General features: G+C 41.2%; 1 protein-coding gene and 1 long non-coding RNA gene across 58 annotated transcripts in view; one reads left to right on the forward strand and one right to left on the reverse strand.

Annotated features, from left to right (window-relative positions):
• Nucleotides 1-18,354, forward strand: part of SORBS2 (sorbin and SH3 domain containing 2) — a 189,442-nt gene that overhangs the window by 147,620 nt on the left and 23,468 nt on the right. For 43 of the 50 annotated variants that reach the window (XM_088660964.1, XM_088660963.1, XM_088661007.1 and 40 more), the window contains 4 exons: nt 6,574-6,657; nt 7,709-7,765; nt 12,488-12,537; nt 13,610-13,797. In XM_088660964.1, the coding sequence (XP_088517090.1) occupies nt 6,574-6,657; nt 7,709-7,765; nt 12,488-12,537; nt 13,610-13,797 (379 nt within the window). Of the gene's footprint in view, nt 1-6,573; nt 6,658-7,708; nt 7,766-12,487; nt 12,538-13,609; nt 13,798-14,904; nt 16,486-18,354 lie in introns of all 50 variants that reach the window. The other 7 variants (XM_088660976.1, XM_088660978.1, XM_088661009.1 and 4 more) reach the window with 2 other exon arrangements.
• The window catches only part of LOC148687305 (uncharacterized), a 116,646-nt gene that overhangs the window by 32,362 nt on the left and 65,930 nt on the right, over nt 1-18,354 (reverse strand). For 6 of the 8 annotated variants that reach the window (XR_015947877.1, XR_015947873.1, XR_015947872.1 and 3 more), the window contains exons 5-6: nt 17,345-17,379; nt 15,245-15,329 (exon numbers count right to left, since the gene is read on the reverse strand). This is a non-coding gene — a long non-coding RNA (uncharacterized LOC148687305). Of the gene's footprint in view, nt 1-15,244; nt 15,330-17,344; nt 17,559-18,354 lie in introns of all 8 variants that reach the window. The other 2 variants (XR_015947876.1, XR_015947874.1) reach the window with 2 other exon arrangements.

Here is an 18,354-nt window from a genome sequence, read left to right on the forward strand (position 1 = left end):
CCCTCTCAATAACTAAGCAAGCAAGCAAACAAACAAACCACCATTTCCCCGGCTGCAGACTTGAGTGCTGGAGAAGACAGCCTCCCCTCCCCGCCAAAAAAGGGCTGGAGTACATCCCAAATTCTATATTTTAACTTGAAAAGTAAGGGGTCGTCTTATATGCCCAGTCGCCTTATACGCCAGCATATACGGTATTTTCTGGCCCAGAAAGCAAAAGCATGTGGTTTTGCACTTTAGGGATATCACTCGTGGATGCATCATGAATTTACCCACATTGCTTTCACAACTGGATTATAGAATCATAGAGTTAAAGGCTCCAGATTTGCTTCCTTGGTGTATGGTTGGCACCTTCTTCTCTAGAAAGCCTCCTGTGCTTTTAACTGCTTATGACAGGAAGACATTTAGCAAGTGCAACTTCTAGCATAGCAGAAATTTTGTGTGTTAAAATTCTTTTGGTCACACAACTGTTAAAGTTGCACGAATCTTGCTAGAAAAGAATATGGTAGCATACCCTACATTTTGATGGTAACAATAATAAGTAGGTACTAATAATGTTGACCAGAGGAAAAATGCAGTTGTTCTTAGCTATGGTAAGTAACAACAAGCCAACTTCAAGCAACAATAGTCAAATTTAAGCATGTTTAGGATTCAGACAACATGCTAACTGTGGTTAAGTGGGGGAGGGAAGAGGAGGAGAGGAGCACAAGCCAAACACATGGCCCCTATGGGCATAGGTTATAAAGGTTTTGCTTCAAGGGCCTAGTATTGAATGCTAGGTATTTGAAAACCACATAACTGCCCATGATGCCAATATAACATTAGCAGCCCTGGATACTTAAATGCGTCACAGACTTGTTTTTTTCAATTGCTGAGTTCCTCTGAAAAGATAACAAAAGCGGAAAAGAAAGGCACAAAACACAGGATCAAAAGGGGAGGAGACTTCAAAAGCACACAGAAAATAATGTGGTGCTCAGTGCTCAGAAAGGGACCAAAACTGCATTTTGTAGTATCTCAAAAAGCAGGGGAAGGCATGGTGTGGAATAGTTTTGAAATCAGGGTTGACCCTGAGGAAGAATAGTTATACTCAAAATGTGTTGAGTAATAAATTATTTTCTGCGCAGCTTTTGAGAGCTCCTACCTTATCATTCCCCTAGCAAGCTAAACCCCAATTGCTCCGCTTTCCAAGAGCTCTGCTGCTTTCCTCTGTTTATGGAGGAAAATGTAAAGAAGTTAGCAGTCAAAGCCAGGAGGTACACAGTATTCCTTGTGCTCATATGTTTTTACTCTTCAGAATGTATATTATTTTTAGCAGTAGCTTTAGAAATATGTACTTAGAAATAATACCAAAAAATATGTACTTGATCCTAAAAGGCCCTTTATATCAAACAGGTGTGCTATTTTAAACATCTCAAAACAGAAATTGGAAGTTCTACATTTTAGTATGACATGACATGGCATTGCCATGTGTCAAAATCTATAGGTATTTATTTTGCAAAATTTATACACTGCCTGTTTGTAAAAACAACAATGACCTCAAAGCAGTTTACCAACAGATAAAATCAAGATAAAATCAATAAAAATACAATACTTTAAAACATATAAAAAGTTAAAATACCGAAACAGATTGAAAACTCACACCAACATACTTAAGCTTGCCTAAATAAGAATGTTTTTACCAGGGCCGGGCATCATAGGTGTGAAGATGCTTATCCTTCATCTTGAGTTAGAGGTTCTTAAGCCAAATCAGAGTTTGACTATTATAGAAAGCCCCTCCCCTCCAAAACAAATAAACCCTGCAGCCATCCGTGCTGGGGTTGTGGCACAGGAAGAAGAGGCAACACCACCTGCCTTCCTCTCTACTTCCTGGCTACTGTCAACAGCAGTGCACCATGCCTGGGAAACTGGAACACCACCACAAGATGGGAAGGGAAGTCATGGGAGAGCCACTTTGAGAGTAGAGAGGCACAGAATCTCTTTACTTGGGATGCCCTGTATCTTGTGAGATTTGGAGGCAAAAATACAGGGAGGCCTATATAAGGCCTTATCACATGTGGCTTGGCCTCGGTTGACCAGAGATTACAGGCAAGTAATCTGCAAACATAGATAGGTGCACTGCTCAACAGAACAAGCTAAAGCTGCTGTTTACCACATAACCATATTGATGGTACTCCTGGCTCAGATCCCCTCCCCAATGCTTGCTTTTAACTTTAAATAATATGTGGGAGATCCAATTGAGGACCTCTCTCAGTGCCCAGTCTAGTTTGGCCCCAAGTCCAGGATAAAAAAGATGTCATATTGATACCCCGGCAAAGTGCTGTTCCTCAATTAGCATTACAGCTTTGCTTTATTCAGTATGTCAGAAAGCAGCATGCAGGGCCTCATGGATATCTGTCATTTCATCGAAGGATGGCTATCAAATGTTGCTTGTTACAAGGAACTGCCCATGCAAGAGGCCCATATTACACAAGGTTGGGTGTGCAATTCATAATTGACAGACATTTTTCTATGTTTGCTTTGTCACATCATTGATTGAAAAGTATCAATTACTTTGGGGGGGTAGAGCTGTTTTCGGGGGCAGTCCTTGTTTTGTTGAGCCCTTTCAGTTATTTCTGAGTCTGCTTTTGGCTCCCAAGGTGCTTATATTCCATGTTCTCTGTCAAAATAACTCTCGGTAAGGTTTACAACTAGTGATTTTATGACATTCTGCAAAAAAAAAAATCTAAAATGAGACATCACTGAAACAGCTCAGCAACATGAGTGCTGCATCAAAAACAACTCTAAATGTTTTTCAATAATGAATGTTAGATCATACATTTCCATCCCTGAAATATATTTAGAGCACTTTTTCCTTTAAAACAAATTATGATTTTTCCCAACATCTGTTTGTATGCATGTTGCATGCATGAGTACAGTTGTGCAAATTCTGTGTTTTTTAGTAGAAAACCCCATACCTTCAACTGACAGCTAGTAGTCCTCCCCCAAAAGCATATAAAGAGAAGAGGCATGTGTAAGTTAGTACCAGGACAAAAAGTGGAGATATGTATCCAGAGCTCTATTTTTGATTGAGACCTCAGTTGCCTCTTTATTTATGTACACACAACTTATTACATTTTGACAGTGCAGATCAAGTAGCACAATTTTTCTTGCCCTGCATACACACATAGCTGTATGGAGTTGCTATATTACTTGGGGGGGGGCAGCTTTTCAAATATGTATAGTGTACTGTATAGGCTCACCATATTACAAAAATCAGAAAGGCAACATTCACTCACCAGCCTGTTATCAGGCTCTGGTGGGTTACCAGGATTCTGCACAGATGTTGTGCCAGTTGGCAAGTTAACAAACCAGTTGAGCAAGCCTATTTCACAGAATCAGAATTATAGAGTTGGAAGGTATCCCAATGGCAGCTAGTCCAACCCCCTTCAGTGCGTCAACAGCAACTAAGGAATCCCTGACAGATGACCATCCAACCTCTATTTAAAAAAAACCCAATGGAGAGTTCACCACCTTTTGAAGTAGTACAATTCCCCTGTCAAACAGCTCTTACTGTCAAAAAGTTATTCCTAATGTTTAGTCAAAATTTCCATTCTTCTAATTTGAATTCACTGGTCCAGATTATATGCTCTGGAGCAGCAGAAACAAGCTTGCTCCATCATCCATATGATGGCCATTCAGATATACTGTATTTGAAGATGGCTATCATATCACATCTCAGTCATCTCTTCTCCAGTCCCTTTGGGTTCCATCAGTCAACCAGCTGCAGTTGTACACAAAGTTAGATTGTGTCAAAAGCTTATCTACATGTAAGTCTAGATATAGGACATTCTCCACAAATTTCTCTAGCAGTTCCTTTTAGTCATAATAACTAAATGGAGTCTCCACATTCAGAGACACCTTTGATGCCTTCCTATATCCATGCTCTCCCCCCTCCCCCCAAATACATTTGACTCAATTCAGATGGAATGATCTCAGTCTTGTAAATTATGGTTTCTTGGAATAAAAATGAGGGTTATGCCACGGTGCTTCCTTCCTACCTTAGTGCAAGAGTTCCATCCAGTTTCCTATATACATATAAACCAGTAAACAGTGCTTTAAACACAGGCTGCAGTCCTCTTGTTTGTGAACTGGTGCAATCTGTGGTTGGCAATTTTGGCTAGCTTTAACCACAGTTCTCTGATTTTTATGTACTGTAAAGAGTTCTGAAAAGCTTGCATCAAGTCATTCAGAGGAGAGAGAGGAAGGAAGGAAGGAAGGAAGGAAGGAAGGAAGGAAGGAAGGAAGGAAGGACACTGCTCTTTCTCAGACTGACAAACCACATTTTATCTGACCAAGAACTTGAACCAAGCTTTTGAATTAATCATGGAACAAAAATTGGAGACAGAAAGAGTTATCCATCATCTTTATGAGTAAACACAGAAAAGTGCTACAAAGCCAGAAATGTTAGCATTTGACTACTGAACTGGATGGTATGGTATGGTGAATGAAAGAGGGGAATCCTGGGAATGCTTACTCTAACACTAATGCATTTACTGTTGCACAGCTAACACAAATTGTGATGTTCAGCTGGAAACTTAATAGCATCTGAGCTTACATGCTGGCACTCTGAGCAGTATGTAAGTTCAGGGCATTTGTTCTGTGAATCTGAAAAAAAACCTAAAGGAATGGCAGGAATGGGAATTTCTGAATTTGTGTGTAAGAAATTTACTTTAAATATTTTATCCCATCTTTGGTTCCATACTGTCTCATGGTGACTAATTAAAAAAATGTAACTCATAAAGAAATTATAACTAACAAAAAGCAGCAGCTACCAAAGTAGCAGATAAAAAGAATTGTGCCATGGCAAAAAGGAAGATGCTCAGCAGTGGTGTCAAATGGAAAATCACTTGTTCTTGTGTTCACCTAATTCCCCCACCTGAAATATGGGATGTAAGATGTTATTTGAGACTCCTGCTGCTTCTGATGAGAATAATTTTGCTAGAGACTTGTCCTGAAAGGTGAAGCTGGGGCTGTACAATTGCAAAAGGCTCTGAGCAGAAATTCTTGTTTCTTGCTGCCCTCTACAGCACAATCAGTGAATCAAAAGGATGTGTCCCATGATGACTGTGGGAAAAGGGCTGCTTTATTTGACTATGTATTGATGATGCTCTAAAAAGTTGTTCATCACTTTAAAGAGTGCACACTAAAGAGAGACCCTCGGGGGAAGCACCCAATCAGCTGTGGCTGCCTTCTTCACAAACCATCACCACTGGGGGTAAATCAGTGTGCTGAATGAATATCAAATTGCCACAAAAATAAATATTAATAACATATATTTTATTATTTCATTCATATACCGCCCTTCCTCCAAGGAGCTAGAGGCGGTGTATGTGGCCCATCCTTTCTTTTATTTTATTTTATTCTCAAAACAACAACATAGGAAATTAGTTGAGATGAAGTGGTCAAAGGTCACCCAGTGAGCTTTATGGGTGAAAGGGGGTTTTAACTAGGTCATCTCACTCCAAATTCAACACTCTCTAACCACTTCATCATGATTATTCAGACAGCTGATTATCTATTGAAAGGGGACACGGGAATGGGTGGCTACATTTATTCTCCCGTCCCTGAAAAAGACATACATGTTGTCCAAAGTTGACAGCACTAGTTGCCTGTCTGGCCAAGTACCATGTACTCACCCTAGATACTGTATATGGCTCCCATCTCCCCAAATAACATTTTTCTTCAAGTGTCAGGTAGTGATGCAGAACTTTTCACACACAGAGATGCACCTGTCAGTACTATATGAGTACGGACACGGAGCAATGGATTCAAACTTCAAGAAAGAAGATTCCACCTAAACGTTAGGAAGAACTTCCTGACAGTAAGAGCTGTTCGGCAGTGGAATTTTCTACCAAGGAGTGTGGTGGAGTCTCCTTCTTTGGAGGTCTTTAAGCAGAGGCTTGACAGGCATATGTCAAGAATGCTTTGATGGTGTTCCCTGCTTGGCAGGGGGTTGGACTAGATGGCCCCTGTGGTCTCTTCCAACTCTATGATTCTATGATAATGGCTGAAGGAGGTGGTTGTGCTGTCATCATCCTGCATACAAAATGCTTGACTTCAAAATGCAAAATTAACATGCATTCCTTGGGTGGTCCAAATTCTGCCCCAAATCATGTGCATTTACCTATCATTGAGTTACATAGATCCTGAAAAAGAAAGCATATATACTGCATCCCCGAATGCAACCAAACATGCTTCCATTTGTTGTACAATAGTGCTTTTTTTAAAAAAGAAACAGCGGCACAAAGTAATCTAATGTAAACTTCTTAAAAACCCATCATATTTTCTGTATTATGTGTACACAACAACCCTTTGGAAGACAAGCTGAAAAGGAGGAGTTCAAACAACCACAGTGTGACAACTCTTTAATCAAATCTCACTCCACCATGAAGTCCCCTCCATCCCTTTGTTTTCGTTTCACTCTTTCTTTCCTATTATTTGTGTTAATGTCTGTGTGTCATCAGCGTGCCATGTCATTTCCAACACTTTGATCAGTGTGTGCCTTTTCCTTCCCTTTCTCCTTCACAATTCTTCCAGACGGGTCGCATAAACCCAGATGACATAGATTTAGAAAATGAACCCTGGTATAAATTCTTTTCTGAGCTGGAGTTTGGACGCCCGGTAAGTGAGGCTAGAATATTAATAGATAAAACTTTAGGAAAATAAGATGCAGTTCACTCTTTTCTAGATCAAATTACCTAGATTTCAGACACACTTCAGTGCCTTAAAAAAGGAATAATAGATGCACACCATCAAAGGTCTCGTGTGTTAGATATTGTGGTTGTGGTATATACATTTGGAATGTTTGAAGAAAATCCACTAAAGCTCAGAGAATGTTTCATAAGAATGGCTCACAAAACTGAACTTCCTTTAATAGCTTTTTCCTGAGCCCTTTACTATTGAAAACACCAATGATCACTAATTTGGAGTACTGATTCTTGAGACTAATATTTAAAAGCAATTTTAAATGATAAGAAAAACATAATGTTACACTTTTTATTAAAGCTTTACTATGCTTGTTTAGATTTAATAATGAAATTGATCATTACTCTAATTAGACCCTAAGAGATCTTCTGTCATAGTTGCAGAAACACAAAATCAGTGATAATGAAATAAGTAGAGAAAGAGACCACCATCTTCCACACTGCACCACAATGTTAACAGAAATGCCAAATACAGAGGATAAGTATGACTGGGTCTGTACCTTAAGATCTGGTAGGTGATTATCAGTGTAGTTTGTATAAGAATTCAAAGAGCAAATTACCCAAGCATCCCTAGCTGTTCATTCAAGTCCAACAAAATGAATGAAGGTGGTAGAAGCAGAACTTTGGTTATTTGCACCCCAGAACACTTTCCCCTCACCCTAAAAATCAGCAGAGATCTAAATAGGAGCTGGTGATATATTCAAATGGTTTTTCTTGACATTTGTTTGTCTTGTAAGAATTAAGGCGGCTGATTTTAAACTAGGCAAGGGTTTATTAAGATGGTTGTAGTATACTTTCTGTTGCACATTCTCCACATTCACTATTCCCCACATTTTTGTTATGTTTGTGCCACTCTTGTAATCTGTCCACACTCAGTTTCTAACTATGTCACCTTCTCCACATGTTCCATTTCTTGCTGCCATTGATTCTCCTCCATTTCATCTCGCAATTCTGCTAAAATGATGCAGCCTCCTAAAAAGCTTTTGGATTATGTTCAAGACAATCCTCCAGGTCTTTCCAATGAGGTAAATTAAGCATGTTTCTTCTATCAATGATTAAAACTCGGGGAACGGCATACATCATGAGTTCTCTTTCGCTTGGTTTCTATGTAGTGTTCACAGACACAACACCCTATAAACAGCCCTTCTAATTAAGTAGAATTGTAACTCGGTTTCTTTCTAGCATCAGTGGAGGGTCCCTCATACGGGCAATGGGGCAGTACACTGCACTCTCCTGTCCTGACTTGTACGTACAACACTTGCTTCTCCACAAAGGTCCATTCTGACTGCTGCACATGCTCATTGCTCTTCTTCTGACCTGTTCTGTGTCTTGCCGCCACCTCTGTGCCTTGCCCTCTTTCTCTCAAGGGAAAGAAGAAACTAGGTGTTGTTCTTTTTCAGTGTGAAATCGCCTTAAGCAGGATGTCCAGGTCCAGTGCTCTGATTACTTACCCTGGAATTTCCACAGTGGAACACAAATCAGGACACAGGGGTTGGAGTTTTGGTGGAATGTTGTTGCTGGTGGCTGCTCCCAGCAAGTCATGTTGCCTAGGAGCACAGCTAGGCAGCAGCGAGAGAGGGAGAGGTTGGTAGCTGGCATCTCTCAACAGACCAGTGGCACATGTGAGAGGAATGGATTGGAGGAAGCAAGACAAGGAATAGCAGAGACTAGGCAACTTGGCAGTGGCCCCTCTCTCTGATCCAGCAGCATAGAGAGTAGAAGGCAGTTCTTGTCATGTAGAGTAGACAATATGCACATCCTCAGTTTGAGAGCCTTTATATCCTTCGTGTATCAGAATGTAACAGAGTGTAGCAGCAGGACAAGAAAACAAGCTTTCAAAATGAAACAAACAGGACTATTTTGGTAATATTCAAATAACTCGATGATCTTCTCCAGGTACCGTTAACTTGCACTATTGTATATCTCCTTTTCACTTTTAAAAGTAAAATTTGGTGATGATTTAGTGATGCATTTTGCAGCTGCAAATGACAGCTGCAAATCAGTTAGTACCTGCCCCCAAACAGGCAATTTATAATGAGCAAATTAGTTTGCTCAATGTCACAAAGATTTTGAAAACTGTATTCCAGAGACATTAAATTCAGCAGGAAATGTATTTCCACCTTGCTTAAAGGAAAACAAGGCCTATTTATTTTAGAAAACACAAACAAGGCAGTGGTTTAATATTTCCATGAGACAGCAAGAAAAGATAGGGACAGCATGGGGGGGGGGGTTGTGGAATGGGAAGCAATTTGAAGAAACATTTAAAATTCTGAGTCATTTCCTGGAGCCATTCTAAATAGAGTAGCCAACATATTTTGCCCATATCAAAATACAAGACAGATATGGAGGTTTCTGTATGTCTGAGGAAATCTTGAGGAAAACTTAGCATCCTGCATTGCAGAGTTGGACTAGATGACTCTTGGGGTCCCTTCCAACTCTACAATTCTATGATTAGCCAAATTTCTTGGAGATGTGTGGTTTTCATATCTCTTCATTGTTCATGAAATGCAGTATAAGCAGCATTTGCAATTATTTGGGTATGTAGGCACTGTCACACATTCTAACAAGGCAAGAATCTTGGCTTAAGGAAATGTTTTGTGCATGAGATGGATGCAGGCTGGCCATACCTTTAGGCAGAGTGAGGCAAAGGAGATAGCCATAAGGTCCTAAAGAACAGAGCAGTGCACACCATACAGCTTGTTGTTCCTCCCAGGTGGGGTAGACCATACTGTCCTACTGCAAGTGTTGGCATAAGATTCAGCTGCCTGTCAAATGAGCTTCTGGAGATAGAATCTTAGCCTTCACTCCCAGCAGTAAAATGGAATTGGTCAGCCCCAGCTGCATGCTGATGCACAAGCAGTTAAACAAAACAGGAAAGGTATCACTTAATATTCATTTAAACCCAGAAGGATGGTTTATTTCTGCTTAACAAGTCAACCTTAAATCAAGGTTTGTTCTTGGTTTATGAATCCTGGCTTGTTAGGGAGAAGCAAACCACTATTCTATGTTGTTAAGTAAGCTATCCCCTTCATTATTTGTTTATCCATTTGCATGAAGCAATGAAATTGGTGACTAAACTCGAGTTTTTCACATCTACAGTTCTAAAGCTTTTTTCTCTGCAAACTCCACTGGAATAATTCTCGTTTCGTCATATGCTGAAGACATATTTCTTTACGTTGGTCTTTGATACCTGAGAGATGTTTTAGGACCTACCCTATTCTTTTTTGATAGACATTGATAGACAACTGCTTTTAATATTATGTTTTTGTTTTTATTTTAAACCTGCCCTGGGACCTTATGGTGGAGGGTGGGTAAGAAAATACCATATTTACTAGAGTCTAATGTGCCATCGAATCTAATGCACACCTCAATTTTCAGAACCTTGAAACAAAAAAAAGTATTTGCTGGCAAATGTAAATGTGTCATCGAATCTAATGTGAACCTTAATTCTTGCAACATAATTTGGCAAAAAAGAGGTGAACATTAGATTTGAGTAAATACAGTAATAATAATACACATAGTGTCTTATCTCATCAGCATCTATTTCCTGATCAAATTGGGGTGTGTGAACTTTCTTAAAATGTTACACTTTTAAAGTGCATACTAAATTAATGTTGATCATTTTCTAGGTTTCAATTGCATTTCTATTATGTTCAGAAATACTTCTTCTCTGCCTTTAAAATATGATTAAAATCTTGGATACTTGTTGATAACGACTTCTGCATAACTTGGTTTCCAAGGGAAGAATAAATTTGGAGATATTAGAAATGTGTATGCTGCTTGTTTGGTATTTTAGCTCCCATAGGAGGCAGTGATGGCCACCAACTTGGATGGCTTTAAAAGAGGGTTATAATAATAATGTTATCATTTACCCTGCCCATCTGGCTGGGTTGGGCGACTACCAACAGAACAGTAAAAACGGAATAAAACTTCAAATATTAAAACTTCCCTAAACAGGGAGATTTGTGGAGGAAAAGGCTATTGATGGCTACTAGTCACAGTGACTATGGTCTGCCTCCACAGTTGGAGTCAGTACGTCTCTGAATACCAGTTTATGAGATCTGCAGCAGAGAAGGTGCACTTAGGTCTTGCTTGTGGGCTTCCCACAGACCTCTGTGAAAAATGGATGGTGGGCTAGATGGGTCACTGGCCTGATCCAGCAGGCTCTTCTTATGTACTTAAATATCTCCGATATATCTTGTTCTCGGGTAACAAATTACTTTTGGGTCCTGTTACTGAGGAGGGACTGTAGCTCAGTAGTGGAGCTCATGCTCCACATTCAGAAGGTGGCAGGTTTAATTCCTAGCTTCTCCATGTAGTAGGTGATGGGAAAGACCGCTGCCTGATACCCTGGTGGTCCATTGTCTGTCAGAATGGACAAAACTGGGTTAGGTGACAGCTAGCACATAGCAACTTCCTTTGTTTCTGTGTTATACTACACAATGCATTTGTAATGAATGCCAGTTGTGGTAAAAGGCCCTGATGTCAGTAGACAGCATGTTTAGCATCTGGCAAGTGCCTGCAGATTGGCAGGGGACTCCCTGCTGACTGGATCCCCCAGAATAGCTACTGACACTATAAGAGGCAGAGCAGATTCAGCAGTCCACTGGCCTTGTCTCCTGCTGGGCTCCCTGTCCCCACTGTTAGGGTGGTGCACAGCAAGGAGGAGGGGGAGGGAACACAGGGATAGTCTGGTGCCCAGGCTCAATAAATTATGGAGTCCATTTTGGGTGGGTGGTGATGCAAAATCTCTTTTGCTGTCTCTTTCGGCGCAGTGAAGACAGAAATTACTGAAGTGATGTAAAAGAAAATTAAAATGTAAATACGAATACAAGCTCTGCTGTCACTCACTGAAAGTAAATGGGTTCACCCAGATGCAATGCAATAGCAGATTGCTTCCTATAATATATGTTATGTGTGATTTCAGCCTGACCTTCTGCTTTTCCACAAAGAACAGTAGCACACAGTGTGAAAATTCTATTTTCAGTTCCTTGGGTCATCTCTGAAATTACATAGCCTGAATGTAAAATATGCTTAATATGTGAATGCATAGTTTTGTGCCCATGAAAAGATGTCCCTGGGATAACATGATTCTTTTTCTAGCTCCCACAAACTGTAGTACGATGTGTGTCTAATTCCAGCACAAGCTTTCACACCAGTTAAGTGACTAGATTAAAAATAGTGTGTCACTAAGGACTGAACATATATTGACAAGTTTTAAGTATTTGCATTCCCAAAGGTCATTCGGCTGTCACTTCTTAAGCAACGGAAAAAGTCTTTAGGTTGGTGGTACCAACTCTGCTCTTAACATGAAGTTAAGAAGGTCACCAAGTGGCCGTGCAAGTTATAGATGTGTAAGCTATGTATACAGAGAATTTCAAGCTTTCTTTGACATTAATACTTTGGTAAGTAATTATAGGATATCTCAAATCTCTCATTCACTGATTGATTGATTGATTAATGTATTTATCTGAGATTTTATAGCTTCCACCTTTTAGCCAATGTAAATCATAACACCTATCATTTTGGGAACAAGCTTAAAAAGGAACAGTTTGCTGCTTGACCTTTCAAGCATTAAATGAGGGACATAAAATTGACTTTGAAAGCTGCCTCACTTCTAATTTTTCAAGCTTATCATGGTGTGATAAATTATGGTGTTCTTATAGTCATTGCATAGTGATTTGTTATGAATTATACCAGTGAAGTCCCATATGAAGTCTAACTGTCTTGCTTTTTTGTGCCTCCAGACCTCCTTATATTACAGTCCAACAGATAGAGGCTTGGACAGACCTTCTAGGTAAGAAGAACTTTGATCAATGAAAGTATCAGTGGGGGGGGGAGCGGGGAGCTGTACAGAGACTTCTGCTCATCTATAGAGCAGCTTGCATTTGAAGACTTGGTCTTCCTCCTACAGGAAAACATTTCCATATAGCCTTTTTGGGTAAAGCACAGGCTCCACCCACTTCCTATTTTTGCTATGCCAAGACTGATATGCATGTTTCTAGCTAGGGCTCATTACCTCAGTACAAATCTAGTAATCTGTTCTTGTCCCTTTCTGTTTGAATACGAAGCATAATTTGTCCTGATGCTCCACACACCATCAAATTTCCCTCCTCTTTGTTTTCATCATCTCCATCGCAAGATTTGTTAGTGTAGTTAAATTGTTTACGTTCTTGTTTTGTATTGTTTTTCAAGTGCCAAACCTTTGAAGTGAAAGGATGTGTGTTGCTGCTAGCCATGTTTATAGTGCATTCAGATTAAGAATAATGTAATCACCTACTCTCCATTAGGCTTATGTCAACTGTCTGTAAATGATGTAGCAGCAGTAGAAGCCTTACTTCTTGCCTGGAAACCATGGTTTGAGAAAATGCTTTGAATTTATTAAGGTACCCCTAATTGGAAGTGAAAAGCAGGCAGGTTACACTGTCACTATCAATGGACGTTGTTGTTAGTGTCATGCAGTTCTTCAGGAAGCATTCTGCTCTTCCACAAAATCATCGTTTGGTCATTATATTTCACATTTTCCATTCAGTTACTAGACTGCAAAAGATCATCCCACAAATGTTGCAGGGAACTGGAACTTGTGTTGAATTTTTGGGTGCTGTCAAGAAGAAAAGAGTCAAGGCCACAAAGTTGTCAACCAACCGACCCCAGCTTTGATTCTTGCCAACTTAAAAGAGCTTGAGACATGTAAACAAATGAATCTGGATCATAGATGTGATTGTTGTCACACTATTTGGCCTAATCATCTTCTTGTTTGGTTTTTACTATTAGTACATAATTAAGTCAGCACTGGCTGATGAGCTCATCACTGAATTTTTTTTTATGCGTCCTGTGCATTGACACTCATATACTGCTTATTTCCTTAGTTCGACAAGTACTGCAAGTGACTACAGGAAAAGAAGGAAGTCTGAGCCAGCAGTACCTCATCAGAAGGCACACAGCGATCAAAATGCAAATCGGGCTAGCATGGGCCATACAAATACGCAGAGCACATATTCTACACTTAGGAAGCCTGTTACAACCTCTTCTCCATCGTCTCCATCAAAAGCAAAAGGTAAGAAATTAGCACAGTTGTAAACAGGCTAAAATGTAATTATACACACATTCCTTATAAACTGCAAAATATTGTTGAGCTGTTGATGGGTGCTGAATGCTATTAGATGATAAGAATTCACTGATCTCTCAACTGTCTACAAGCAAGAAGTCAAAATTCTGTGCTTATATTTATATTCATCCTCTGGTCTGGGTATTTTTAAAAAAGTTTTCTATATGAAAATTATTCTTGGTTTGTTTTTGTTTTTTAGATGCAGTCAGCATTTGTGACTGTAATGTATGACATGCCATTTAATTGCATTTCTTTTGTTGTCTGGACAGGGAAAAATGTTCTATTTTTGAAGATATAAAGAATGCTATACCTTCTGTCATACACAAGAGTTTGAATGAGGATACAAATCTCAAAAATAAATGGGGGCACATATTCCCCCCTCCCACCTACAATAGAGACCTCCTAGTGGCTATGGCTACTAGAGCATTATATAACAAACTCTCATTTGTTCACTGTTAAACTGCATCCATCATCAATCTTACCAAGAGTGCAGCCTCTTAAGGAAAGAGAAATATAGTTTAGAAATATTTAGGTTAGAAGTCTGTCTCTACATTTCTAGCTATGCCTTGCTATCAGTTTCTGAACAGGATGTGTGGTTCGACTTGTCTGCTTTGATTACCCTAAAGAGGTGACATGATCATTGCGTATAAACCCATGGATTTTCATATGGTCAGAAATGAGACAGTCGTGATAGATTTGCTGGAAACAGATGCTCTGTCCTCCCAGCACAACCTATAAAAATATTTAACTGTTAATAGAAGCATGTGATTCTATTTGCTGAACCTTTAGATTTTAACAGTGCAATCCTATACCTGTCTACTCAAATCAAAATAAGTACCATTGATTTCAATGAGGCTTACACCCAGATAAGTATGTATCCTCTAAGCTTTGGTAATGTGTATCTTACATTAGTGCTTAATGCTAGGTTAGGAAGATTAACTGCATTCTCTCTGTTCTTTCTGTCATGTGCTGATTGTTTTATTTCCTATCTCCTTCTGAATCTGTTAATTTCTGGCAATGTCTCTTTTTCACCATGCTGCTCTGTGGATTATAAAGGTGGGGATATTAGCAAATTGTGTTCACCCCTTTCCAGTTACTCAGTGCCCAACTACAGCAGCTCAAATGAATTAGATTACTGTAGAACCTATGGACAGCGCTTGGCTGTGCCAAGTGACTCAAGAAGGGCAATCAGCTACAAGAATGGCTGGCAAATGTCCCGTCAGAATGCAGAAATCTGGAGCAGCACGGAAGAGACTTCCTCTCCCAAGCGGAAATCTCGCAGTTGTGATGACCTGCTAGCAGATGATCGTTGTAGCTTTCCTGACCCACAGAATAAATCGGAAAGCATGGTGTCTTTGTTATGTGAGGAAGATTTGAAAGGTGGCTCCGCACTTACCTGGGCTTCCCCATATGCTTCTGAAAGCCGTGGCTCCAGTCACTCGCGGGCACGTCATAGATCAGCACACGACGCTCCTGGCTTCCTGAAAATGTATAAGAGGATGCACCGTATCAATCGGAAAGACTTGCTGAATTCTGAGGTAATCTGTTCTGTAAAGTCCAGGGTATTGCAGTATGAAAAGGAACAGCATAAAGACCTGCTGCAGGGCTGGAAAGACGCCTCTGCTGAGGAAGTGCCCAGAGACATGGTGCCCAATAGAATATCTGAATTTGAAAAGCTGATTCAGAAGTCAAAATCAATGCCAAACTTAGCTGAAGAAGCACTGTCAGCAGTAACCTTCCTCGAACCCCCTAAAAATGGCTTCTGTACAAAGAGACGGTTTTCCATCGAGTCCTTGTTGGAGGAGGAAAACCAAGGCAGACATGCTACTCAGGTACAACGGAATTACAAACCTAAAACTCTGGTGCCAATTCACATTGAAGTGACTAGTGAGGAACCGCAAAGATCTAATCTGGACTTTTCAGACAGTGACCAAGATGGGGTGGTCTCTGACCTCAGTGACTTTATACAGATAGAAGGCTCTTCCTTTTGTAGTGAAAGTGATTTTGACCACTTTTCCTTTACGTCGTCGGAAAGCTTTTATGGATCAGGCCACCACCACCACCACCACCACCACCACCACAAGCATCTCATCAGCTCCTGCAAAGGGAGATGCCCAGCATCGTACACCCGCTTCACAACCATGCGAAAGCATGAAAGGGCTAAACAGGAAACTACCGCAGAAGACCCTAGAAGACAAGACTCAGACTCTGGCCTCTCTAAGATAGCATTCCTAGTCAGCCCAGTGCCTTTCCGGAGGAAAAAAACGGCAGCCCCCAAAAAGCAGGCTGAAAAGACTAAATGCAAATCAGCTGTCTTTGACGCTCTGGACTCTGCACTTAAAGATATCTGTGACCAAATCAAAGCAGAAAGAAGAAGGGGAAGCTTGCCTGACAACAGCATCTTGCACAGACTTATTTCTGAGCTGCTTCCAGACATTCCTGAGAGGAATTCCTCCCTTAAAGCTCTTAGGAAGAGTCCCATGCTCCAGCCTTTTCATCCACTGCCTCAAGATGGTGCTATTCATTGCCCTTTGTACCAGAACGAATGTGGAAGATTACCTCTTAGTGCCTCTTACCAAGACATGGAAACAACCAACAGCAGCAGCCAAGAAAATGATAGTGCACTATGTTTCGAAGGTTGATTACCTCCTTTTCTTTATGCTTGTGATTGAGTCATCCACCCCCTATTATTTCACTTCCAGCCCATTGTCATTGCATTTTTATTGTGTTTTAGAAACAAATTGTTTGTTGTGCAAAAAAGTCATAGGAAAGGCTCATTGAAGACTGTAAAATTAAAGCTATCTGTGCGTAGAGATGTAATTATCAGATCTCCATGCCCCTCATGACCTAAAAAACAAAGGCCACCCCCCGCAGCCCAGCTGGGACATGCACCACCCACTCGGGCCAGCGAGGCGCCCCACAACCGGCGGATGGCGGAGGAGGAGCCATGCCCCCTGACGCTGCTGGGGGGGAAAAACCAAGGCCGTCCACGCGGCCTAGCCGGGACGGCTTACTGCTGGGACGGCCGTCCCCCCCAGCAGCAAGCAGCAATGGATGGACCCAGACACCCCACATGCTGAAGGAAGAGGCCGCGCGCCTCTCAGGCTGACAAAACGTCTGATGGTGGGGCCCTGCCCCCCCCCTCCGGGCTGCTGCAAAAAAAACAGCCACCATGCAGCCTTACTGCTGGGGCAGCTGCCGCTCCCTCGGGCTGGTGGAGTGCCCCCCCCCGCGGTGAGCGGCGGCAGGTGGGCCCAAGCGCCCACCCCACGCTGCTGCTGTCGCAGGAAGAAAAAAGGCCACAAATGCAGCCTAGCCAGGTGCCCGCCACCCCCTTGGGTCGGCGAAGCGCCTGACGACAGCTGCGGAGGGGCAATGCCCCCCCAGCACTGCCGAAAAAGAAACGGCTGCCGCCGCCGAAAAAAATGCAGCCTAGCCGGACGGAGGCCATGCCCCTCCCCATCAAAGCAAATAATACAGAAGGCCAGTTACTTACCTCAATCCAGCTGCCAGAACATGCTCCTGATGATCCTTGAAGAAAACCAAGTGAGGCTTGGTCAAAGGGGTTGGCTCTTTTCTTTGGCCTCAGCCCCACCCCCGGCCAGCCGTCCATTGTCCTCCCTGGCCGAGGGCGGGTCAAAGGCCAACCCAAGCAGGTGGAAGACATCCGTCCAGCTAAGCCCCCGCTCAGTGCCACAAACCCCACCCACCTGTGGGGAAGGGAGGACGGAAATTGATGAATGTAAAATTAAAGCTATCTGTGCATAGATATGCAATTATCAGATCTTCATAGGCTTCTAAAATAGTAGAGTTGTGGTTCATAATGGAAATGAAGGTCACACCTTTGAAAATCTGCTCCCAAGGAAGTGATGTAATTTTCTCACCCAGAGTTTTTAAAGGTAGGGAGATGCCTATGATCACATATCCCAATAAAATGCATAAGCTGTAGACCATAGGAAGCTATTAGAGAAGCTATGTTGTGCAATAATAGCATTAAACAATGCAAGAAAAGCTGCTTTTTTAATTGGTTCTAACTAGGCTGACAAAGAGTATGCAGCGTTATAGCTGAAACATATTTTTGTGTTGCTCAATTAACCCCCCTTTTTAGGTAAATAGAATGCTAGACCCTTGAAGAGAAGTGTCCATTGTACAACTATTCATTTTTTAGGGTGGCAAAACTAGATCTCTTTAACTATTTTTTAATGCCTCCATTCAGTTTTGAGAGTCACAAATGCCAGAGGACAAAGACAAGGAGTATTGGTAGCCATTTCTAACAGTTCCATCTTGCATAACTTAGCTTTACTTCCCATTTTAACAACAATAACAAAAAGATGTTGGTGTATATTAATTGCACGGAATACTATTCTGAGACATTCAACTCTACAATGGCCTGTTTTACACTTAACACTAATTTATAATTTAGCATTATGTGCACAAGCAGCAGCAAGCCTCAGGCTTGTGCACTCTCCTCCCCTTTTCCAAGGAAGAATTTGGAAACATCCATTT

Source organism: Zootoca vivipara, chromosome Z1, assembly GCF_965207765.1.
Source record: "Zootoca vivipara chromosome Z1, rZooViv2.hap1.1, whole genome shotgun sequence".
Lineage (NCBI taxonomy): Eukaryota > Metazoa > Chordata > Lepidosauria > Squamata > Lacertidae > Zootoca > Zootoca vivipara.